This window comes from Scomber scombrus, chromosome 16 (assembly GCF_963691925.1).
Source record: "Scomber scombrus chromosome 16, fScoSco1.1, whole genome shotgun sequence".
In the NCBI taxonomy this organism is placed as follows: domain Eukaryota; kingdom Metazoa; phylum Chordata; class Actinopteri; order Scombriformes; family Scombridae; genus Scomber; species Scomber scombrus.
Window position 1 is genome coordinate 14,967,860 of NC_084985.1, and position 24,551 is coordinate 14,992,410.

A 24,551-nucleotide genomic window follows, 5' to 3' on the forward strand; every position below is an offset into this window, starting at 1 on the left:
TTTCTTTCCATCTTTCTCTGTTTTTTCAGCAGACCTCAAAGAATTTTTGAACGGGGTGTGCCGCACTTCCACACAGGCCCCCACGTACAGCAGAGGGATCAGACATTACAAGTCCCAACTAATAGATCTGATTGTTTCAAAATGTCTGTGCAAAGCCACTGAGAGGGGGCAGACAGACAAAAAAAAGCTCACAAGATCCCTCTGTGATTGAATAAGCACGGGGAGGGATTGGTTTAGTAGCTGCCATAACGAGCCTGCAGATATGACTGAAGTGGTCGCATCTAAATAGGCAGAGCAGACAGACAGCGGAGGTTTGGCCAGAGAGAGCGCTCTAAGAGGAATAGCAGATGCTGAAGATGAAAGAGCAGCCAGGACTTCACTGGAGGGGTCTGTCTCACAGATACTGACACACACACACATGCAAATACAACCTCTTCTCATGTTTCTCTTACTCTCTTTAACATTTGCTTTACCTTTTTTATTCATTCAAATGGGACAAGTTGATGCATTTATACGGCCACAGCATGAAAAAGAAAAAATATACATTATACATTATGTACATCACCGTCTGCACTGTAAGAACATTAACTTGGATCCTTTACTTCAGACAAACATTATAAACAAAAACATTATTAAAAAAAAATACAAATAAAACATTCAAAATTTTACTGAAAGTGAAAATATTACCAGCAAAATGTAAATAACATTTTACCAGCACCATTACTCAATGTGCAGAATTTCACCTCTCATATTGTTATATTACTACATACATTATATATATGATTATTTTTTATCAATGGGGATCTCAAGGAGTGTACATTATTTTAGTGTTGTATCTAGTGGAAGTGGAAATAACTTCTAACCTTATAAACTACTTTTTATATTGTTGGGTAGTGCAATTTGTAAGAATACAACATTTTTTATAAGCCCATCGTATGTGTTACATATAGAATTGTAAAGGAATAGATCAACATTTTGGGAAAATTCTCATTTCGATGTTTAAAAAAAAGTGTAATAGGACACATTTGGTATTTACCACACTAACATGCTAACTATTCAGCTTTAAAGGTTCTAGTATGCTTTTTTAACCTTTGGCCAGAGCCAGGCTACCTGTTTCCATCTTTTTCCAGTCTTTATGCTAAGCTAAGCTAAACAGCTGTTTGCTAAAACTTCATATTTAGTGTATAGACATAATGGTATGGATCTTCTCAGCGAACACTGGAAAAGAAAAGTAAAAATGTCAAGCTATGTAAATTTTTTTTTAAATCTAAAAATAAATAGCTATCTAATAAATATAGTCAAGTCAATTTTATTTGGATAGACTAATATCACAAATTACTAATTTGCCTCAGGAGGCTTTACAATCTACCTAAGGAAGAGCAACAGATAAAGAGGAGCAGTAGTAGAAACAGAAGTAATATTTCCTTGGAAATCTAAAGTCCCTCAAAATTATAATATGTAGTGTATTTAATGTAGTACAGAACTTAAGTAAATGCTAATTAAGGGATTTTATTTGCTTCTCTTTCTCTACGTCTCAGGAGTCTCAGATGAACCTTTTTCCCTCCAATGTCTCTTGTCATTCCCGCTCTAGACAGGCAGGCAGACAGGGCACCCTGGTCATGGCACAACAGGCCGACTGCTGAGATCTACCATTTCCGCTGGTGTGTCTCCTGTCGCGGTCGCTCCCCTCCTGCACGCACACACACACATGCACACACCACACATAAATATAAATACACACCACTGGTCCCCTCTGGAGAGATCAATTTCATGGGATCACACGGCGAGCTCTGGTTCCCAGGCGCTCCTCACGCGCTCTGCAGACGTAGACGGATCCTTCACACAACCTGACTCCTGACCCTCCATCATTACCGGGGTCAGAGGACCAGCAACCCCTGGCTGCTGCAGGGGGGGAGGTGGAGGGGAGATACTGAAGGGAGGCTCGTTTTGTTCTCTCTTCTTCTTTTTTTTTTGAGGCCAAATGTCAAACGTTAAAACATGTTTCAACTGTTCAGACTCGTTATCGAATTAGTGAGTAAAGATGAGAGATTAGAAGCTTGTGTGCATTAGGAGTGTGTGTGTGTGTGTGTGTCTGTGCGTGCACATTTGACAAATGTGTGAAACCAATGTTGTTTTTCGCCTCACATCGACATTCCTCTACATACCTTTATGTCAGGCCTAGAGATCACACTGCAGCCATATCAAAGGATCAAATTTGGGGCAATCTGAGTGAGTCTTCAGGGACAAACCATGAACTTCTTACGCTACTCGTGACTTCTCTTGCATGCCAGCAGATGTTCTCTAAACTCAGCTGGTATATCCTCTTCATAAATAAAATGTTAGACCTGGACAAAATCTGCTGTTTTCCAAGGGCACAAGGCCAATTAGAAAGTGTGACTGGGTCTCCAACCGAATAATTACCTCAGGCTGAGATGAAAGTTAAATAACTGCCTTTGTTCTCCATGACTTTCTTTCTCAGTCTCTCCTCACAGTGGCCACTCACTAGGAGTTTCGCTGAATCCAGACATGAGTCACACCCAAATGCCCCCAAAAACCAGCCGCTCCACTTCGCACTTTACCCCCTAGATTAAAGTCTGACAGCACTGATCATGACATCTTGCGAATAGTCACCAGCAGGTACCTCAGTTGTCTTTTTTTTGGTTTGACTGGATGCAACAAATGATATAGTGAAATACCACGTGCTGCCTCCCATCCACCTGTTGAATTTAGATATCAAATGTACCAGACAGAGGATTAGCGGACCATTTAGAAGATCAGAGAGCTGCAGATAAAGGGGGTGTGTTCAGGTTGTCTGAGTTCCCTACAACATATGTCAGTCAACTGGCCTGTTCACCGCCCTGCTGTCTGGAAGGCTACAGGTGTCTCAGTGATCATTTGGGCTGAAGTAAAAAAAAAAAAAAAAGTCTAAATAATTTGTTTTACAGGACACATCTGGCTTTTTTTTTTTTATTATCACCAAATCTCAAGAAAAGATCAAAACCAACAACTGATTATTCTACTAAATATATTTTCTACATAGTCAGTCTGATATAGCTTATTCATCAACACTGGTGCACTGACAGATATTTTCCTTCATTATGATGAACACAGGAACTGTTTTGAATCATTTCCTCATACAGTACTTCATCCTGCTACTGTAAATACTCACTACTGCACTAAATGTGTATTAATCTGCAGTCACTGACTGAGAGAGTGATGAAGTTACACCATTGGTGCAGTTGGCCAAGTGTTGGAGGTTCCCCATTGGCCATTGCTCTTTTTCCAAAATGAAAAGGTGTGAACAATTTCTATTATGTCGTCAGGGGATGTTTACATAGGAGCCTATGAGCGCAGTCCCATAATAAGTTTTGAAAACACACATCTACACACCAAAGTGTCTCACATAGAGGCTCTGACACTGACAGGGGCACCAACCCGAAAATACAAAGAGATGCGATGGATCCATTTTACCAGTATTCATGTCAGCTGGCAGTTAGTTAGCATGTAACAAATTGGCCACAATTTTGCACATTGACCATACACAGCCCAGCCATATAGGTTTTGACCTAGCCATGTTTCCCCTTTTAAGGATTTTTTTTTGGGAGGGGGGGTTTCCTTATCCAAAACAATGGTCTTAGGATAGAGGATGTTGTCTTGCTGTGCAGACTGTAAAGGTCCCTAAGACCAATGTATGATTCGTGATATTGGGCCATACGAACAAGAGTGACGTTACTTGACTTTAAATCTAAATTCTGCACCACTATTTATTATAATTATTAACATTTAGATGTTGAAACTTTTAGCAGATGCAAAATCTAGTCCTAGTCTAGCAGGTTCATGACCTGTTTAGTTGTGACTTAAATTGCGGTCATTATAGAAAACAACATGTTTTCAGTTTTAGAATACATCGTAATTTCCTACGTTGCATTGTTTTCTAGAATTAAAAATGTATTTAAGAGCTAGAAACACTTGAATATGAAGTAAAATAGGTTCCTTGTCAAATAATGCTGTATTGCATTATTCAAAACAGGAAAGGATAAGAAAGCAATGACAGCTTTTTCAGGGACAGAGTACGTCTCTCAGTGTTTCTGTGGGTGTGTGACAGAAAGAGGGAGGCCCCTTGAACACTTCCCATGGGGACACAAGATAGAGATGAGTGTCAGTGGGTCAACTTTGACACATCCTTCACTTCCTCAATACAAATACACACAGTGAGAAATGTGTATATCCAATGTGGAAAGGACAGAAGAATACAAGTCAAGAGGGGTGAAAAAGGGGACTCTTTTAACAAAACTCAGAGGAACTGACAGTGATAGACAAGGGCAAACAATGAAACCACGTCCAAACCCCCACCCTCCTAAAGGACAATACTTGGGTGTCTCACCCCTGCCACACAAACAGCCCTCCCTTCTTAAGACACAATATGAGAAGTTGTCAAACACTCACATTGATAAACAATGTCTCTCTCTCCCTCTCTATCACCCCCCCTCTCTCTCTAAGCCACAATGGTGGGGTGTCACACACGTCTCGAGCAGAATTAGCCGTCACTTCCTCTCCCTGTCAGAAGGAACAAAGTTAGCCTTCCTCAGCGCTCCATACAGCTCTATTTATAAACAATAACATGGCTCGACCTCCACAGGGTTTCACCAGAGATCGTCTCGACGTATTGTTTCCAGCGGACAAACATCTGTATGTATGGGATTAAGTTTGTGTCATAATAATTAAATCCAAGTCAAACAATACAAGAGTGCAGCATTTGCTTTTGCAATTCTCTGTCAGTTTTACTGCTTCACTTTTCAGTTTCAGTCCTGAATTTTTCACTTCTGACAAAAGGCATTGATCTGTCCCTCTTAAACTAATATCCCAATGGGGACGGTCAATTATTACGACACAAATTTAATCCCATATGTTTGTGGCATGTTACTGAAAAACATTGAAAAAGTGTTTTTGCTTATGTATTAAATGTTTGAGCTTCACTGTGCAGAATGATGTATGTGCAGAGTTTGACACTTGAAGGCTGTTTTGCGCTCACCTCAAATTTGAGTTAAAGATATATTCATATATGAGATGATTTTGTTATATATATATTTTTTATATTTGCAGGGAACCTTTAAATAAAAGTGTAGGAAACCTGCCTTTGTGTTGCAATTAATATATCGCGAGGCAGCCGGCATTGTTGCATTTTTAGTAGTTAGCAGTTTGGCGTGACTTTACTTGGAGTTCCTGAACGTGATATCAACATCATTCATCAATGCCACTCAGTCAACACTGCAGCCTAATGCCATTTAAACTCACTGAAGTCATGTAAATCCACGTATGCTTTCTGCAGGAAATCAAATCCAAACAAACCGAAACAACACCTGATGACATGTGGACCACTGTATAAATATATACAGCAAAAGTAATTACACTTAATGCAAAAAATATGGACTGCAACAAGGTGAATTATTGGTGGAATCTCCCCTTTAAAACTTCTTCAAAGCCTGAATGTGTGCACATAACTCCTACTATGTTCTTCTGGTAAGACAGTCTAGACTCAGTTTATGTCTGTGCTGATGACATGTTACTGCTGACAAAAGTACACTAATAAACTGAAATTCAAACCCTTTTTTATTGTACAGTGTGAGCAGGCAACAGACATGGAAATGTAGTATTTCTGACCAAATCTTCAGGACAATCCAATATTTAATCTCTATATAAATGTCTGAATGGCTCCCTTTTACTGACCCTAAACCATGTGTATCAATACTCCGTGTCTGAGAGAAGTTGGCTGCTAAAGAGAGAGATTGGGGAGACAAAAATTACTTTTAAGTTCAGTCTTTCAGCAGAATACTGGTTGAGAGGGAGAAAAGACAGAATGAGGATTTGATCCCGGAGGAAAATATGTGAAAACAGGAAATGAGACACGAAAGAAAAAGAGAAAATAATACAAGAGTAGAGCGCATTAAGAGGGAGCAACGGAGGTGAACTGTCACTGCAACCGTGATTATTTTGGCCCTGAGTGCGTGTTCGGTTTGGTGGCCTGATTTGCAGAGGGAGAAGAGGGAGGATGGGCGGGTGGGGATTTGATGATGTCGTGTTGCGGGCCCTCACCTTCAAAGGGCGGCCCCTGAAAGGCCCTACTAATCACAACATGTGATGAGACCGGTAGAACAAAGACAGCCGGGCAGAAAATAACAGCGTGGGAACTCTGGGTGAACTTGAAATACAACAAGAGGGCTCACCCCCCCACACACCACCACCACCTCCCCTCCTCCTTCCCCATCCTCCCCCCCACCACCTCCTCTCCCACTCCGCCAACACACACACACACACGCAGACTAGTGTGGACGCACACCTGTGTTTATTGTGACAGAGGCTTCAGGTTGCATGAACTCGGACATGTGTGAACGCAACTCCCCTCCACTGCCACTCCCCAGCACACACACAAACACACACACACACACACGCACGCACGCACGCACGCACGCACGCACACACACACACACACACACACACACACACACACACACACACACACACAGAGCTTCAATAATCAGTTCGATGAATGTGGGAGTGCATCTGTGTGTCTGTCCCGCTATAAGCGTAGCCTTGTACGACAACAATAAGATGAAAACAGCCCTAAGTGCTTCCTCTCATTCATATAATCCAAACAAGGCAGCCTCCTCTCTCTGTGATGACTATTACGCCTTTGGTTGCTTTTGGCTCCGACTGATAAGGATCACCATACTTCAGTGTGTGTGTGTGTTTGTGTATGTGTGTGTGCGTGTTTAAGTTAGTAATGTATAAGTTAGGTTTTTACTGTTGAGCTTTATTAGCACAAGATAAAAATCTGACACCGGCATATTGCCCCAGAGAATGAATGGAGGTGCATTTAATTTATATTACAGTATTGTTTTCACATCTGATGAATCATGGTTTTATGTTTCCTTATTACATGTGCACAGCGCATATTTCCTTGCCTCATTCATAGTCTTGCAGTTGTGTTGCCTGGTGGGGATATTTCACTGCAGGCGTTTATTTATATACATAAACAAACGACCTTCACGGACATTTTGAAACATTTTTCTCTTAAGATAGATTTTGTAAGATGTGACAAAGTGTCGCCATTCTGCCCCTACTGACTGGTTTCATTGTGGATTACATACAATGCAACCAAAGCTAACAAGCCATGGTTGGTAAAACAAAACAACCTTTTCCTTTAGCTTTTAGTGGATGTGTTTAAAGTGATTTTAACATAATGTGCATCAATTTAAGTTTAATTTGGATCAAATTCTTGTTGGTTTGTGTGTGTTTTAAACACATGTTATGTACTATTAAAATCATGCATATCAATAAAGTTTTAAAGTGTGATATAAAATATATGACCTTTTCTGTTCATGGGTCTTTCACCTGTAGGAATTATTACATAAACAATCATATTCAGTATAGTACTGATAGTGATACTGTTTCAATTACTATAAAGCTCAAATGATTGTAGGTGTCTTATATCATATAGATCATATAGATATATCTGCTGCCTTTAACTTACATATCACAGTTTGTTATTGATTGTTAATAACTTGTGTATCTTTTGTATGTCATTTGCATATCATTTTGTACAAGAACAACACTACATTTGTGACAGTTTTTAACTAAAGCCTGTGTGTAACACTGGCTCAGACTTATGGCGCTTTTTACAGAGTGCTACTGGGTAAAGTTAACCCACTTAATAACACAATATCGGCTTGATAATTGCAGCAAAAAACCATTTGCATTATGTTGATATTAGGAACACTGTTCAATATAATACAGTCCAGTACATCATCACCACCCACTAAGACCTCAGTAATAAAGTAGGATTATCACTTTTCTGACAATGTCAACAAAAATGAAAATGTATAAGTTTCATAGGCTAAATGTAGGATTCATGGCAGAGCTGTTGTATTGGATCCTATTGGATTGCACAGGTGTATCTATTGAAGTGAGTATATAATAGCCCATCTAATGTATTATTTTCTAGTCAGTTAAACATGTCACAGTTCAGTCCCTGCAGGAGACTCTCCACTGAAGAGCCACATCCTCACATACAGAAACATGAGCCCTCCATGTATACAAACACACACCAGCAGCTCTGTCAAACTATTTGGGGAGTGTGACCATAGGAGCCACCAGTTTTGTGGTGGTGATGATGTGGAAACTCTGGGGAGAAGGGGCGAGGACGGCTTTGATTGCATTATGCTCTTTTGTTGAGGGCGCTCACAAAGTCCTTGAAGTCCCCACAGCGTCTTTACCGAGCATGAGGTCTCTCTGTGGGGTAAGATTAGACTTGGTGGCTTCCTCTGGTTGCGGCAGTGCTCCCCGGCGCTCCTCTCGGGCTGAGTTAGTATTGGATTACAGGTTCACACGCTCGCTCGCAGACCGCCCGTCGCCCCGACCAATTGCTCCATTCATTCCAGCGCCGGAGACGGCCGTCGGCCTCTGATTGGTTATCAGCGTCGGTTTAGGGAACTTTCCCACGGCCAGCGCGTGCTGACAGCCGGCCAGCCACTCCTCATCACCACCGGGACACACACGGGGGAGGAGGAGGGGGGGGAGGGGGGGGGGGGGGGGGGGGGGCAGCCACGGACCGAAAGTCTATTGGACCTCTGTCAAAGTTTCTCCAAAGATCTTCTATTTTTGTGAAGATGAATCAGTCTGAGGTCTTGAGTCACACAAACTTTAAAAACTTCACTGAAGCACATGAAAGCTTGTCTGGCATAAACAGAGCGAGTATGGGAAAATCTAAAAGAAATATAGGCAAGCAAAAAACTAATCTGACAGTGATTGAGAGCCAATGTTATGGTCCTATGTTTGTCAGTTTGGTTTTACATAGGGTACAATAACCACCAACACATCACTAAGCATAATGTCTTATTAGGCTATAGGCTAGCTAATCAGTTTGAGCTGTAGCCTACAGCTGAACATTTCAGAAAAACTGTAAAAAACAAAAAGAAACAGCCAGTGTGAAAATCAGGCCATAGTGGGTTTACTACACCTACCCACTGAAAGATATCAGCCCACATTAAAAGGTATTTGATTCAGGTGTTACCATTTTCTTGGCTTGGCATGTCACTTTTTCTGCTTGTGAAACTCTGCGGCCCAACTCAAAGATGCACCAAATCTTTCTTGTACTGAAGTTTAAAAAACTATAAAGGCAAAAAACAAAAAGAAAGAAAGAAAAGAAATAAAGTAGATTGACCTTGGACACAGTAATTGGTAAAACAATCTCACCACAAGCTCAGTTTGTTAGATAATCTCCTACATTTTTTTTATTCAAGCAGTGCCATCATGTGAGGAAAAACATTGTGACTGAAAGGTCCACAAAGGCTATTGAGTTAATATCACTAAAAATAGGCTACTTCTATACAAATTGTCACAGAAGTTCAGCATAGGCTAATTTCAGAAAAAGGGTAAAAAGCTGATGATGAACCAAGATATTGATAGTCAATACGAAAATTTATAAGAAGTAATAATGTCACACTGCACACAACTCAGGGTCCGCAGCAATTGATGATTAATGATTGATTATTAATAATATAATTGATTATGAGTAATAATAATAAAAATATGTATTTATGGATTGTTTTTTATGTGTTCGCTTTTGATAAAATGAAATGTTTTTGTAGACAGTTGAGGCCATATCTCATGCTCAGGTTCACTTTTAAATCACTTTAAGTTTCGAGTAACACTTACAGAGTGAGATGTCTCTACTTTTTTTCTTCCTCTCAGACCTGTCATTGCGCACTAGGATGCGCTTGGGCCAACTGCGCTGTCACTCAAACCCACGGCCTCTCTGTGATTGGCTGGTTTGGGCCCGAGTCCCCGCCCCTGTTGGCCGACAGCAGCGTTGAAATGACACCGTGAGAAAGCTGAGCGCTTCAAACAGAGGTGCTCCGCACAAACCTGAGCAGAAGCGCGTCTGACAGTCACAGCAGGGACACTGAAGGACTATTGTGGACGAAATCAAAATGAAAAGGAATCACGATTTTAGCTCCTCGGACAGCGAGCTCGATGAGACTATTGAGGTGGAGAAGGAGAGCGCAGATGAGAATGGGTAAGTTTTTTATTCTCTTTTTCGTTATCCAGCCTTATGGATGACCGACGTGGACAAACACTAAAACTAGTTTTACCATTTATGAATCATATAAAAAATTAAGTGGAGCCTGGACTGAACTTTTCTGTTACAATTTTAATATTTTTCAGGAGTATGAGCTCTCCTCTGGGCTCCATGTCCCCCACAACATCAACTCAGGTGCAGGCGAGGAAAAGGCGTCGAGGAGTAAGTACACTTATATCAATTTATCCGTTCGTGCAATAGTTGACATTGCGTGTGATATCTTCAGAAATGTTCATAAATTCTTCAATTAACTAAATAATCTGCTGTCTTTCCTCAGATTATTGAGAAGCGGCGTCGGGACAGAATCAACAACAGCCTGAGTGAGCTCCGCAGGCTGGTTCCCAGCGCCTTTGAGAAACAGGTATGATGCAACATGCTACTTGAATTTAAGTCTCAAAATGTAGAACCACAAGTTTCACTTCAGCTATTTTGGGTTGGGTTTTATTTATATATATACATACATAAATATATATGTATATCTAAGTGGCTTTTATTTGTCTCTCCCCAAACTGTAGGGTTCAGCCAAACTGGAGAAAGCAGAGATTTTGCAGATGACTGTCGACCATCTGAAAATGCTTCATGCTGCTGGGGGCAAAGGTATGTCTGGGATTAAAGTAATTTCATATTTAAAAAAATAAAAAACTTTTAAAAAAATTCTTGAAAAATGAAAAAAAAAAGCTGTATAATAAAATGCATTTCTCAACTTAATTACTCACTGATTTGATAGTTCTGGAAGTTATATCTGTTTTGTTTGGACTGATTATTGACTCTGTCCTGGTCTCAGTGCCAAGAGCGTATTGATTCATGTCAGACATAGCGTCTACAGTTCTGGAAAAACCTGTTTTGTATGTGCACTTCTGTTTTATACTCAAATGTTGTCTCTTCTCAGGTTATTTTGATGCCCATGCCCTGGCAATGGACTACCGTGGTTTGGGTTTCAGGGAGTGCCTGGCTGAGACGGCCCGCTATCTGAGTATAATTGAAGGCTTGGACAGCACAGACCCTCTGCGGATCCGTCTGGTCTCACACCTCAACAACTACGCCAGTCAAAGAGAGGCCCACTCCGGCCTGAATCACCTGGCCTGGGGCTCTGCCTTTGGATCCCCTCCTGCCCACCTGACCCACCCTCTCCTCCTCCAGCACCAACAGGGGGCAGCATTGGCTCCTTTACCCCGCAGTGCCACCAGCAGCCCACAAACTCCTCTGTCATCCACCTCCACTTCATCCTCCTCCTCCTCCTCCTCTTCTTCATCATCCACATCGGTTGCAGAGACTCACATTCCGGGCAGGCGTAGCGGCAGCGCCACCCCCCACTCAGATCAAGGCCCGATCCGCGTTCCCCCCACCTCCGCCGCTCCTACCACCGTCCTTCACCATGCCTTGGTCCCCTCATCAGCGTCCAAGCTCTCCCCTCCGCTCCTCTCCTCCCTCTCGGCATTCCCCTTCCCCTTCAGCGCCTTCCCCATCATCTCCCCCACCGCTACTGTCAGCTCCCCTGTACCGACATCCAGTGTGGGCAAACCCTACAGACCCTGGGGTATGGAAATAGGAGCCTTCTGACTGAAGTGAAAACCTCAAATGCAATCCACATATAGACTCATAACACAGCTGAGCTGGACTTTCAAGGACAAGACTTTTTAATATCCTTGCTAAGAAAGTACTATTTTTTCTATGATGTTGACCTCCCACAGAGGATATACCTATAGCTATAGGATTTTTTTTATTTTCTTGCTAATGTATTGTGTTTTGCATAGAAGAAAAAAACAGTGAGGAGGGAGACCACGACTAAAAAACAGCAAGAGTGATTTATTATGTTGATTGATCTGTGTTCCTGCCCACCCCTTTAGAAGTCTCACCCACTGTTGTCAGCCTATCAGGAATGGCTTTTCCAGATGGTCAAGCAGTCGCCTGTCAAGTTCCTCGGCGAAACTCTTTGTTTTCCCTCTGAGCTGAAACACCCAGTGTTGGTGCCCTGGTTACAGAGAGAGGCGGTGTGAAAAGAGGGCTTGAGGTGGTTGAGAGTCACCCCCTTTTTTTTTAGCATTTTATGGGGTGGAATAACCGAAACCAGGTGTTTGTTTGACTAAATACTGGGAGCAGAAGTTAGCTACCAGCTTGGTTGAAATCAGCTTAACAGTGATTTACTCGCAACCTCTGATGTTCATTTGGTACTCCATTGTTAACGCTTCAAGTTACGTTTCCTCCCTGCAGTAAATTGTCTTTAACATTGCTGTTAACAATCAAGGCTTCACATATGTTTTTACCAGCTTTTCCACTGTTTTTTTTTGTTTTTTTTTTTTGCATTTCTCATGTAACTGATGCAAGAGGGATTCCTATCTCCTAGGCTTACGAATTATTTTCTTGTACTAAACAATAATAATCAAGATGGAGTTCATCTGTATCATCTCTCAGTTGCAGTAAAATAATTCAATACAGTTCAGTTATTTTGTCTTTGACCTGAGACACAAAGAAATATAATCCTTTCCACCTGTTATTTTAGTGTCTCCTGATAAACCTCACTGTGAGTTTGTATATTTTATGGTTGTACAAAGCACATGCAAGCACTGACAAATCAGATTTCTCAGCTTTTCAAAGTCATTGCTGGTAGTAATGACAGCTTCCCTGTAATAAAGAGTTCTGATAAATCACCTGCAGCTTTATCAGCGTCTTTGTGTGTGTACGGGTATGAATGTGTACTCTTTTGCTTGTTGATGCCTGCAGTTGTTTGTGTGTATGTGTGAGTGTGCACGCGCAGTACATGGTGACGCCTGGTATCAGATGAGGCTGCTTGTTCTCTCAGCAACCCTCTGTGTGTGCACAGGAAACCATTAACAAGGAGGGGATATCCTGGACAATAGCAGCCTGGCTGGCCCCATGCGCTGCGTGGGAACTAGAGAAGGAGGAAAGAAGGAGGGAGGGAAGGTTGGAAGAGGATGAAGAAGGATAGAAATGAGGGGATGGAGCATAGGGTTAGAGATGGAGGGAGAGGGTGGAAGAAAGAAACAGGACAGGGGGATCAAAGGAGAGACTAGGGGTGTAAGACTGTGAGAGAGGAAGTGTACAGCAGACAGATTTGTCTCTCTGCCATCTTTTCAGCTCGCACCAGCTGCACCTTCTGTTCTCAGGTCCTGCACGTCGTTTTCTCCTCTGCTGACGTAAAATGAACTCTCTCTTGCCAAAATGTTCCTGTTTTACATCTATTTATAAAATAAACATCCATTTTAGATCTACAATCTGTAATCTATTAATCATTCTTCTTAACCTTTTACTCTATTTATAAAGATGATGCAAGGTCAGGTAGTGATGTACTGAAAGCTTCACTTCAGCCAAAACCAAAAGGTCCACAAGCTGTGTGACAGTTTGTCTCCCCCGACTGGATAAATGTGGTACTTCATCATGGAGCAAAGACTTAATATCATGTCCTGAATTCATTACTTATGTTTTTTATAAAAGGATGCCAAACAGCTTCTTAAATGTGTGCATTTCATGTTTTTTACATTAGTATATAATCACTAAATTGTTCTTTTGTCACAGCAGACATTTTGACTTGCCATACTAGAAAAAGCACAGGTGTTAGTGATACCATTAACAATGACTCTGCTCCCATTAAGTGTGCCAGTTAGCCAGAATCCAGCTGAACCCTGACAATTGTAAAGATTATTGGATTACATTAATGACATTAGTTTCTTATGGTTTTACTGCAATGATATGTAAAAATGTCTACTGTAAAAAATGGCAATTTAATCTTTGGAATTTGGGTTTTAAAAAAATTTGCCTTGGTCCTGGTAAACTGTGATTGGAATTTCTAATTGTTAATATGATTTTATGGATTTATATAGCTTAAACAAACAAGTTAATGTACAATAAAAAGCAATCATTAATTGCATCCCTAATAATACATTATAATTTGACTGATATATCACTTAAGGAGTATCAAGGTTGTGACAGATTGCTACATTGGAAACATAAAAGCTCTTGAAAGAATTCAGTCTCATAGCCACATGAATTCACTGAACCCCAAATCTTTATTAACCACTGCTTGCTCACAAAGATATATGTGGAGAAGGGGAAACACACAAATGGACAGAGGAGCGAAAGAGAGAGAGAGATAGAGAGCGAGAGGCAGGTAGGATAGTCACTGTCTGTGATGTACTTCTGACAGCTGTTACACTGTGATGGTGTTAGTTGGTTTATATGTCACCGGATCAATATCACATGGCACAAACATACGGTATCTACCCGCCATTTTTCTGAAATATGCACACACACACACTCACACACATCTATGGGCCTACCGTGCGTGTGTGACCGACAGGGTTCAACCTCAGGCTTCAACACCCCTGGTTACAAACTATTTGGAAACTTTAATACACTCATATACACCTTTACAGATGACAATACTGTGTTCATGATTCGTTGTTGCAGTGATACCTGTTATGGCTTAAATATGTTTCTTGTGCCAGTCGTTCAGCAGCAATTACAGTGTCTTGGAGTGAAGTGCAATGTTTGCGGCATCCAATGATGTTGAGCACTACTCTAGCCTCTATCAGATGGAGTAAGACGGAAGTTATTTGTATGTTCTCCGATTTAAGATTCACAGTAATAAGTGTGATTTCAAGGTGGCGTTTTATTTGCACTCCCTGCCTGTATCTGCAGCGTTCTTAGTTGTGTTGGATTCGACGGTAACGTGTGATTGAAATGTGTCTGGAAGCTTGTTTCTGAGGAATATAAGAGGCCCGCCATTGGTCAGGGATGTTACGTGAGCTTTCCGGTGCCAGATGGACAGAATTCAGCGAGCTCCTCCTGAGCTCTGTGTTATGATTGGCTAAATGCCTGCCCATGTGGAGAGCGTGTGAGTGAGTGCTTCTACAGTATATATGTATGTGGAGAGATGAAGAGGTTGCAGACGGAGGGGCGGGGGGGGATGAGGATGGGCTCATTAAATGCTATAGTATTCTCCTGCGGTACAGTCACCATCTACCTCACAGGAGTGGATGTGCGGCGACGACTTGCAGTCCTCACAGAAAAGCAGCCTGTCCCCTCCCTTGTGCCAACTTCCCCTGCATATGTCCCTCACTAATTGGAACATTGGCATAAAACTGGATGGAAAATCACTCTGAACCAACAGATTCAGTTTTGTTTATTGAACTGCAGGGTCAAATGAGTAAGTGCCCACTCGAAGGAACGAGGGAACGGAGCCAGGATGCAGCCTTGTGAGGACGCAACCAGTCACAGCACACATCAGCTAGCTGGCAAACTCACAACAAACACCTAAGCCTGTTACCACACGAGAGAAACCTAAAAAAAGAAACAATCTCAGGCTGAAATGAACAAACAGAAAAAACATGAAAATGAACAAATTATTACATCCATATATATGCAAGGAGAGGAAACTTATATATAAAATGGCACACTGCAATCAATACTTTTGCTGCTTGTATCGTACTGTATATAACAAAAAAAGAAGTATTTACAAAAACCAATACCCACTGTCACTTGTCAATTTGATTTTTTTCTTTTCTTCTCATTTGAAACGGAGCAAAAACATTCTTTTTTTTTGGGAATAGTGAGTGGGAGACAATAATTTTTCTTTTTTCAATTCTTTTTTTCTTTTTCATTTTTGGATCCACCCCCAAACCCATTCAAACCTCCCACTGTCTCGGGGTGGAGTCTCATCAGGCTGTGGTACTTTCATTGTAGCATGGGGGAGTATGGCGGGGGGTGGAGGGATGGGGACATGTAGGATAAGCTGGGAGAGGGGTGTGTTCCTCAGGGGTCGGGGTGGTGGTGGTTGGAGGTGGGGGATTGGAGGTGGGACGTAGAACCTGTTGGGGCTTCTCACGCTGTCACCTCTTCTCTCAACTCCTTGTTCCTGCGCACCTCCTGAGCACGCCTCTCCTAGAGAAACACACACAAGTGAACACATGCAATGTTTTTTTGGTTGCCGGCATTTTCCTGACATTTCTTTTTGCTCACTTCACCACTTTCTCTAATTTGACCTTTGCAGTGACGTCTTATTCCTTACCCTTTTCTGTCACCTGTATTCCTCTTTGACCTGAGGCTCTTCTCATGTTCTCTCCCCCTCATATGATTATTTACCTCCCACTTACAGCCACAAGACTGCATGTCTTTGACAGCCTTCCTCCGTTAGCTGTTTTTTCCACATTGTGGTACTTCTATAAAGGTCAAGCAGGTATACAGCCTACATGCAACCATTTCAATTTACATTTACAAAGGTTTAGCAATTTTTCAATTCAAGTTTAATATATTGTTTTGTTAGTTTCTGGCAGTTGCAATATGTTACTCTCAAAATAGCTGATTGCTTTTGGTTGAACTGAGCTGGAGATGTTTCCTACCAACCAATGAGAAAGTTTTAATGGTGCTGCCTTAGTAAATTACTACTATGAAACTCACTAGCAGTTACGAACTTACAAAGGAATTTACACACAAACTTAGTAACATATTTACAAATGGCTGGTGCAAGCTGCTGTAGGACACTGGGGACACTGAGGTCATATCTTCAGTATTGTTTCTGGGAATTTTGGGGTTTTGCATTCTAAAATTAGAAGCTTACACCTGGTGGATATTTTATCATTGTATACACCAACAAATAAATATATAAAGGTTTATTATTTCTTAACTTTAATTCCTGACTGTGTGGTGATAATATAACTGAAAAGTCAATTGAATAAATTACATTTTAACAAAAATTCAAATAATTGACAAAGTTTTGAGACTATTTCCTGTAGTGTCTAATCAGAATAGTCTGGAGTTACAGTGTTCTTGACTTCCTAATCTAAAATCCTGACTAGAGCCTCCTTCCTCACCCTCTCCTGCAGGCGGTCCATCATGCTGGCCAGGTAAGCCATCCGATTCTCCTCGATCTGCTCCATCTTCTGCTGGAGCTTCTCCTCAGCCATGCGGCTAAAGTTGCTGTTCTCCTCCATGGCCTTCAGCAGCACATCACGCTCGTGCTCCCGCTTCTCAGCCAGGGCCCGGAGTACCTGAGCCTCCTGGGACTGGACGAGGAAGAGGAGACAAAAGAAGGACAGGAAGCAGAGGGAGGATGAGTCAAGGAGAAATAGGGATTTACTCAGAACCCCTTATTGATTCCTATTAAAATTTAGAAAAGTGAGTCTGAGCAGGTCCAACTATCAGACAATAATGTTAAGCATACAAATGCTCTCCTGGCATCCACTATAATTTATTTAATATACTGTATGTTTGACTCTCAGTATTGGACATCTGGTGTTAAAAAATCTGTCAAACTAGGTTATTGATTGGTTGATTGATTTGTTGGTGGGTTGCTGGATTTGTCAGGTGCTTGACTGACTGTATTGACAAGAGGATCAATGAGATGCAGGAATTACACAAAGTCAGATTAGATTTTCCATAGTGGTTTTGCACCACACTTACTGCCGCTCAGCAGTCAATGTGATGCACTATTGACCAAACAAACAGGTATTAGATGCCAAATACTTATTTACAGCCTAACAGTGATTGTATGAAACTGGTCATGTTTACTGTCTTTATTTCCTTTTGAATTTCCTGTAATTTAGCCTAAGAAACGTTTTAGTTTCACCAAAAGCTATATTACACTTAGACATATAGATTTTGGCTGGTGTAAATTCATTATCACGTCATTCAGGCAAAGTGTCATGTGGCAGATGGGTGCAATGAAAATGACAGGAAACATCCTTACTCTCCTCCGGTCCTCAGCTGCCTCCAGTTTCTTCTGGATGTCCTCCAGGGAAATGTCTTTCTTTGGAGGGGTGGTGACGCAGTGAGCAGCATCGGACACAGGGGAGGTCGGCTTCAGGATGACCTCAAAGGCCTGGCCTGAGGCCCTTTTGTTAATAGGCTTGATGTCCATGTCTGCATGTGTGTGCATTAATTAGGAAGAAAGAAAAAGATAAAGAAAACCCCTTTGTTAGCTCCATGCGACTTCTCATTCAAGCATGTTTGATAAAGATAAAAATCTTCAGTCTGATTTCCACTTACCCTCAAAGTCACCCATGAGGTTTTTGCGGGTCTCAGGGTACAGACAAGAGCAGATGAGTGAGAGAACTGAAATCTCCTTCATTTTCTCTTTGTAAGCTGTGGAGATAAATGGATGCATGTCAGTTTGTTATTTCTGTATGTACTGCAAACTGAGAGCACTGCTAACTCACACATGCACACAGATGAAATATCATTAACCCACTAACACATACATGCAAAGATGAAACATCATTAACCTACTTTTACCTCCACAGGAGGCCCTTGAAGTAAATATCTGAATTTCTAGAAAAATAAATATTCATCAAGTCCTCAAAAAAAGAAAATCTCATCAAAGGAAATGTCTGGCAGAGCAGAACTGGTCTGGGTTTTGTAGACATTTTGTGGCTTTTGTTTTCATCGAGCTGCGAGGGGAGCGCAGTGTCCTTACTTGGCCTAATTTCCCCAACAGCTAAGATGCTGTCGTCTCCACAGGATTCTCCACACATCATTAGCTATGCATTTCATTTTGGTGTATTATTTATGAACGTAGCCAGACCAACGCCCTTTGGCCTTGCTGCCATTTTGTGGCTAACGCCAAAAAACATCAGAGATTAGTTTATGTGGTTCAGGTAATTTAAAATCTGGTATTTGGCTAGATGTTGGGATAATCTTCAAACTGCTTCTCATCTTCCTTGTCTGCACTTGATGGATAGAGGCTAATAGCCAAGGGTTTAGCTTATCAGCATAACACAGCAATATATCACAGCCCATCCCTCGGTCCATTTATGGTCCAAAAAGTTAATGACATTAGAATCATACTGTACTTGTCAACCTTCTCTATGCTTAATAGGGAGGGACAAAGTGCGCCAAAGGGCAGACAGAAAAAAAAAGTACAGAAAAGAACGACCATCCTTGTCTGACTTTGATTTTTAAATTTTTTATTATTATTCTTATGTTTTCGGCATCTACTACTTTGTAATGTGGGCCTGGAGTTCAGCAGCAGTCCCTGAAGGGAGAGTGGCAAAAATATCTGCAACACACTACAGGTTCTGTCAAGGTAGTGCAGATTTGCATGCCGGCTGTCATAGCGCGCCATAATCCATCACCCAGAGCACAAGGCCTGCAGGGCTGAAGTGTGCCATGTTGATTCACGATGTGCAGTCGGCTACAGTAGAAAAGCCAGAAATTAGATTTACTGTGAAAGAGCTTCTCCATAGTGGGGTACAGTGCAGTGTATGATTAATCCAAATCCTCTTCCTTACTCCTATTCCCTGCTCACTTGCTCTTCTTCTACTCCTCCCTGTGTCTCGCTTTCTGCCCTGCAGACTGGCAGACGCCACGGTAATGTGATCAACTCTCAGATGTAGCTCTCACTATTCTCTGATGGCCTTGTTAACCCCTTCCCTGAGGAGGAAGCAGGACAGGGTGAGAGCATGGTGGGGGGTGGTGGTGAAAAAACAGAGAAGTTCAGGATGAAAGGAGAAAGGGGTTGAGTAGGAATGGAGATAAAAGTGGAGTTTTCTAGAGAAACACAACGAGTGGATGGAGAGAGACGGAGAAAACACTTGGCTGGTGGGGCGCGTGTTTGATGTGAGCATCATCATATCTCTCTGATATAAACAGATATCACAGACGGGAGGATTAAAAAACAGCAACGGGGGCAGCTCCCAGTGGGACTTGCAGCCCCCATCAGCTGCCCTCAGGACAGCCTAATGGAAGCAGCCACCTCAGGTGGATGGCACTTTAATTTGTAATTAGTGGACTGTGCCATTTCTGCTGACTAGAGGGGGGGAACAGAGCTTTTGGAGGGTTGTCACAGGCTCATTAGGGTATGTGTATGTCAAGACCCTGTCAGCCATTTTATCCGACACACACAAGCCCACTTGACAGCTGAAGGCACAAACAGTTAACAATTCAGTGGAGCAGGTAATTTGGGTTAAGTGCTTATGAAGCAGATAAGCACAGATTCTTGCTTGGTGCTTGCCAAGTTCTGGGTGGGGCCTTTTTGCTTTTCAAACTGACCGAATTGACAGTTTACTTATAGTTTATTTGTATGTGAGATGACTGTATCAGATTACATTAAATGTATTTATTATATTAGTATAAGATAAGCCCTCACTGTGAATTGAAATAGCTCTATAACTCAAAGCCGTGGAGGTATTTCTTTTATATCACTAATAAAAAAAATGAGATTCTCTACTGTGCAAATGTATTAAATTGTCCCATTATTTCTCCTGAGAGAAAATATATTTTCCTTCGGTAACCACGATAATGAGCTCATTCCCGGTGGATCAGACACATAAAAATGACAAATGATACAGACTGTCATCCACAGCATGAAGCGTCCTAGCAGCAGCATGTGTTCAGACATGTTGGCTGAGGTTCACACATGCTGGGTCAGTCAGCTGGTTACTGTATGTTAATATGAAAATATGAGAGGACAAAATAATGTCAGACAGGGACGACACCACTTTAATGCTCCTCGTCCATTCTGCCAGGCTGGTTTCAACCAGTCAGCTCTGCATCCTCCCTGAGAGTCTCCTCTCAGACTCCTCTTGTCCCGACCACAGACACACAGCCAGCAAGCTGCACTTCCTCTTTCAATCTATCAGCCAAAGAGGACAGATCATCAATATCTACTGTACCTCCACCCCCGCAAGCGTGCCTCTTCCCCAGCACCTTCTGCACCCCCGAGCCTCCATTTCATCTGTTGCTGATGTATTCAGCATCTCTATCCCATCCTCTCGTTCTTACTCTGTCTTTCTGTATTTTTCACCCACACTCTCTGCTTCCCCTGGGAGCTTCAATTCTGCGTTAGCACAAACTGCCACACCTCTATTTGGTACATTTCTGCCATTACTTCTTTCGTCCTCCCTTCCTTCGTCTCCTCTTACAAGCCCAGCCCCTACAATAAGAATTTCAATTCTGTTCATAGAGTCATTTTCGAGCAAAATGGCACAAAGTGAAAGACAATGTTGACAAAGCTAAGAGCAAACTGCCTATTAGGGCGGTCCCACAAATGCGGCTCTGTGTATCACACCCTTTACTCTCCTCCCGGGTGCTATAACCTCACAGCAACATGGGCTTGGCAACTGTGTTCAGCCCATACAAGCCCTTTACAGCCAGGCCACCAGGCAGCAATATCATCACAAAATGATGAAGGTATTACCACAGCAAGATTGGCTATTAAAGGAAACGTTATGGCACCCAGACGATCAAGGACAAGTCTAGTCATCTGGTGCAGCACTGGCGGGCTGGACTTTTCCAGCACCACACCCTGCGTCCATTTAAGGTCATCCATACATTAAAACAAAAAAGGAAATGGTGTTAATTGCCACAATCCTCTACATTGAAATGAGAGCTCTCTTTTGCCTCGGCATCTGTGATGAAGAGCTCATGAGCATGTGGTATACCATCCTCCTGGATTGATGTCACCTCTTCCTCCCAATCTTAAAAGAGCAACAGTCATCTGAACCAGTAATGGGAGTGTGCTGCATTGATCGACGGGACTTGATGATAAATCAGAATGAATTATTAGTCCGGCAGATACCTTCAAGCTTTGTGCACATGGGCCATTAAGATGATAAGATGGGAAACATAGCAGAATTTGGACATGATTGGTTGCTTGATATTGATAGCATTATTGTCTAAGAGGCTTCTGTTTCCGCGCACAAAAGGAATTGATTTTAGGGCACCAGCTGAATGACCACACCTAACTGGATATGACAAATGTGCACGATAAAGATCAGGAGCTGCGCTTAGAGGCCTTAATGCACATGGGTGCGCACTTTTGGTCTGAGCACCGATTTATCAGTGGGATAGTTGACAACTTGTGCTCCATCTTATAGTGTAGAGGGATGTTTCTTTGCGTCCTCAGATCTCCCCCAAGGAATGACAAACATATTCACACATATACTGCATCATAGTCTTTAAATACATTCCTAAATGTTCACTGATTCATGAATCCTTAGTGTCAGAAATGTGAAAAACTAGTATTGGGCTGCAGTGTTTCTCTAAATAAAATAAAGTCTATAAGTGAACTCAACGACCTGGTGAGTGCTGACTTGCACTGACGATGGGATGATGACTGCTTTATATTCCCTGCCCATCCCATTCTGCCTGTTCACAGCTCAAATCATGGGAGGAAGGAGGAGGTGGGTGGAGGAGGAGGAGGAGGAGGAGGAGGATGAGGAGGAGGAGGAGGAGGAGGAGGAGGAGGAGGAGGAGAGGGGAATAAATATAACAGTCAGGGTTTAGTTGCCGACGTCCCTCAGCGCAGACACCAGGACCCTTACTGCTGTCTGTCTGCATGCCCCTCCATCCATCAAGTGCCTATTCAACCAAAAAACAAACACTATCCTCCCTAGACTGGCCACACACACACACACACATTTCACTTTTTTTCTGACTGTACACAAGCCCCTAAAAACCAAAAAAAAAAACTACCATAATGTTAGATATGTCTAAAGGCTTCTTTTTCATAAAGCCTGTAGGTCACGTCTGGTTTTTATAAGCTCTCAAAGTAATATGTTCAAATACCAGCCAATGGAAAATATGTCAAGCCTTGATATGGAAATTCACAGGCTGACACAAATACAAGGCCTCCCACCTGCCATAACATGCAATTCTATACATATATTTCTGCTAAATAATGCCACATTATACTCACTTGTGGCTCCAATAAACATAATAGGCAATTTTTATGGCCAATAGCCTTTTTAATAGTTATAGATATTCCTGAGACAACATTAATTTTCATCACCAGTCGTAAATTCTTCCCTCGACTGCAAAGCAATTCTGGAAAAGGATGCTCTCTTTTTTTTCTTCCTCCCTCTCTCGCTCTCCTCTCTTTCTCATTCAATGCCTATAGCGGTCACCCACAAAATTGGTTCAGCAGGCTTTACATTATAGACAGCTACATAGGATGGCCCAGTTTTGATAAGGAGATTTGTCACGGTGAGACATTTCACAGCCTGGAGTGCGGCTGGCTTTCTTTGAAGGGACCGGAGATGTTGGGTGGGGTCGCCTGCGCTGCATTATGCTGCACGGCTCTGACTCAGGCAATAAGAGCAGGTGCGCCAGGCAGGCAGGCATCGATAAAAAAATATTTAAAATGATGCTGTGTGACGGGGAAAAAATCATGATATTAATTAAATCTCGTTTGATCGCTTGCTTTAAAGTCAATAAAAAAAACCTGCGTCACTGGATTTCACCATATGGCAAACTGGATCCTGAACCAGCCCATAATGATCAGCAATTATTAGGATTTAGGATGAGACCATTTATAGCTCATAAAGAAATATTTAAAAAATGGAAAAGGTTGCATTAGTTTTGCAGTTATTTTTTTAGAAGTGACTTGCAGTGGAGTTTGGCCGCTCCCTCTCATCATCAACCCTCAGCATCCTTTTGTGCCATGGGTGTCGCCACTGCCTCTCAGCATCCTCAAAACCTGCGAAGCCACCAGAAATCTCAGACATCCTTGAAAGAAATTCAGTGCAAAAACTCACCAATTGCGGTCTTAGCCATTTCTGTGGTGGTGCCGAGCGGGTTGATCGGAGGAGTGTGCGTTGGTTGCTGGCTGCTGCCTCTCGAAGTGAAGGGACTGCTGGTAAGGCACTGAGTCAGCAGAGACGGGGGCTGCCGGTGCGCCTGGTGGTCTGTTAAGAGCTGCGTCAAGCCGGCAGGAAATGACTGCAGCAAGACACGTGCGCAGACTTGGCCTTCAGAATAAAACTGGGAAAACCTGCCCCATCAGAAAGTCAAACAGGCCAGTGGTGTTCAAAATTTGGGGTATGGGGACCCCCAGGAGTACTAGAAGGGGATCCAAGGGGTCCCCAGAAGAACGGGGAATAATTAATTTCCACTATAATTCCATCAATAACAATACAATGACACTATGTGTGACTATGATGGTCATGGGTTTCATACAATTCGTTAATAAAACATCTAAAACCAAAGATCTTATCTGATGGGGACCCTGCGACAAAGGGTCTAACGTCTAATTTGTATCAGTTTAGGGCTTGTTAAATAAAAAAACCAACAACAACAAATGAAAACAATATGATGCACAGAGGTCTGCCTTAAAACAATAATCAGAAATCCATCTATCTGAAGCTACTGTGAGGCCTCAAATAAAGTCGATATATCTTCTGAAGTTACAGTCTTTTAGTGTCTGATTCCTTTTCATCTTCCTTTTCTCTGTTGGTTTCAAAACATCTTGACAGAGGACTGCAGTCGAAAATTAGCCAGCTGGCTAACGCTAGCACATTTACAGAAATGCTGATGAATGTGTGTTGTCCTCATCAATAAAGAGAAAATGGTGCAGGTATTGCAACACAAAGAGGGCATTTTGGTACTAAAAAAGACTGTAACTTCCATATCCACTTGATTTGGCAAACTCAACAGATGAAGCTTCATATTAGTTATTATATAA

The 24,551-nt window shown here is 42.0% G+C and overlaps 3 protein-coding genes across 5 annotated transcripts in view; 1 reads left to right on the forward strand and 2 right to left on the reverse strand.

Moving 5' to 3' along the window:
* The window catches only part of LOC133995855 (antizyme inhibitor 1-like), a 547,935-nt gene that overhangs the window by 86,018 nt on the left and 437,366 nt on the right, over positions 1–24,551 (reverse strand). The gene's annotated exons all lie outside the window — the stretch shown is intronic.
* Positions 9,936–12,754, forward strand: hey1 (hes-related family bHLH transcription factor with YRPW motif 1). Its single transcript, XM_062435781.1, has 5 exons — positions 9,936–10,075; positions 10,225–10,300; positions 10,416–10,499; positions 10,654–10,735; positions 11,028–12,754. Exons 1-5 carry the CDS (start codon positions 9,990–9,992, stop codon positions 11,696–11,698), a joined length of 999 nt encoding a protein of 332 aa, XP_062291765.1. The 5' UTR covers positions 9,936–9,989; the 3' UTR covers positions 11,699–12,754.
* stmn2b (stathmin 2b) lies at positions 15,977–23,644 on the reverse strand. 3 transcript variants are annotated; one of them, XM_062436643.1, is made up of 5 exons: positions 23,626–23,644; positions 18,140–18,235; positions 17,841–18,013; positions 16,966–17,157; positions 15,977–16,036 (listed from the first exon to the last, which is right to left on the reverse strand). In XM_062436643.1, the coding sequence occupies exons 1-5, from the start codon at positions 23,642–23,644 to the stop codon at positions 15,977–15,979; spliced, it is 540 nt and encodes a 179-aa protein (XP_062292627.1). The 3 variants fall into 3 exon arrangements, with proteins under 3 accessions (XP_062292627.1, XP_062292626.1, XP_062292625.1); XM_062436642.1 differs by having other exon boundaries at positions 17,841–18,021; positions 18,130–18,235; XM_062436641.1 differs by lacking the exon at positions 23,626–23,644 and having other exon boundaries at positions 18,140–18,257.

Excerpts from the sequence above, each read along its gene's own strand:
- hey1 (XM_062435781.1), top strand. The coding sequence starts at position 9,990 with ATGAAAAGGAATCACGATTTTAGCTCCTCGGACAGCGAGCTCGATGAG. Across the intron at positions 10,076-10,224 it reads GAGAGCGCAGATGAGAATGG|GAGTATGAGCTCTCCTCTGG; the intron begins GTAAGTTTTTTA and ends AATATTTTTCAG. Across the intron at positions 10,301-10,415 it reads CGAGGAAAAGGCGTCGAGGA|ATTATTGAGAAGCGGCGTCG; the intron begins GTAAGTACACTT and ends GTCTTTCCTCAG.
- stmn2b (XM_062436642.1), bottom strand. Across the intron at positions 17,158-17,840 it reads CAGCTGAGGACCGGAGGAGA|TCCCAGGAGGCTCAGGTACT; the intron begins GTAAGGATGTTT and ends TTCCTCGTCCAG. Across the intron at positions 16,037-16,965 it reads TGGACCGCCTGCAGGAGAGG|GAGAGGCGTGCTCAGGAGGT; the intron begins GTGAGGAAGGAG and ends GTGTTTCTCTAG.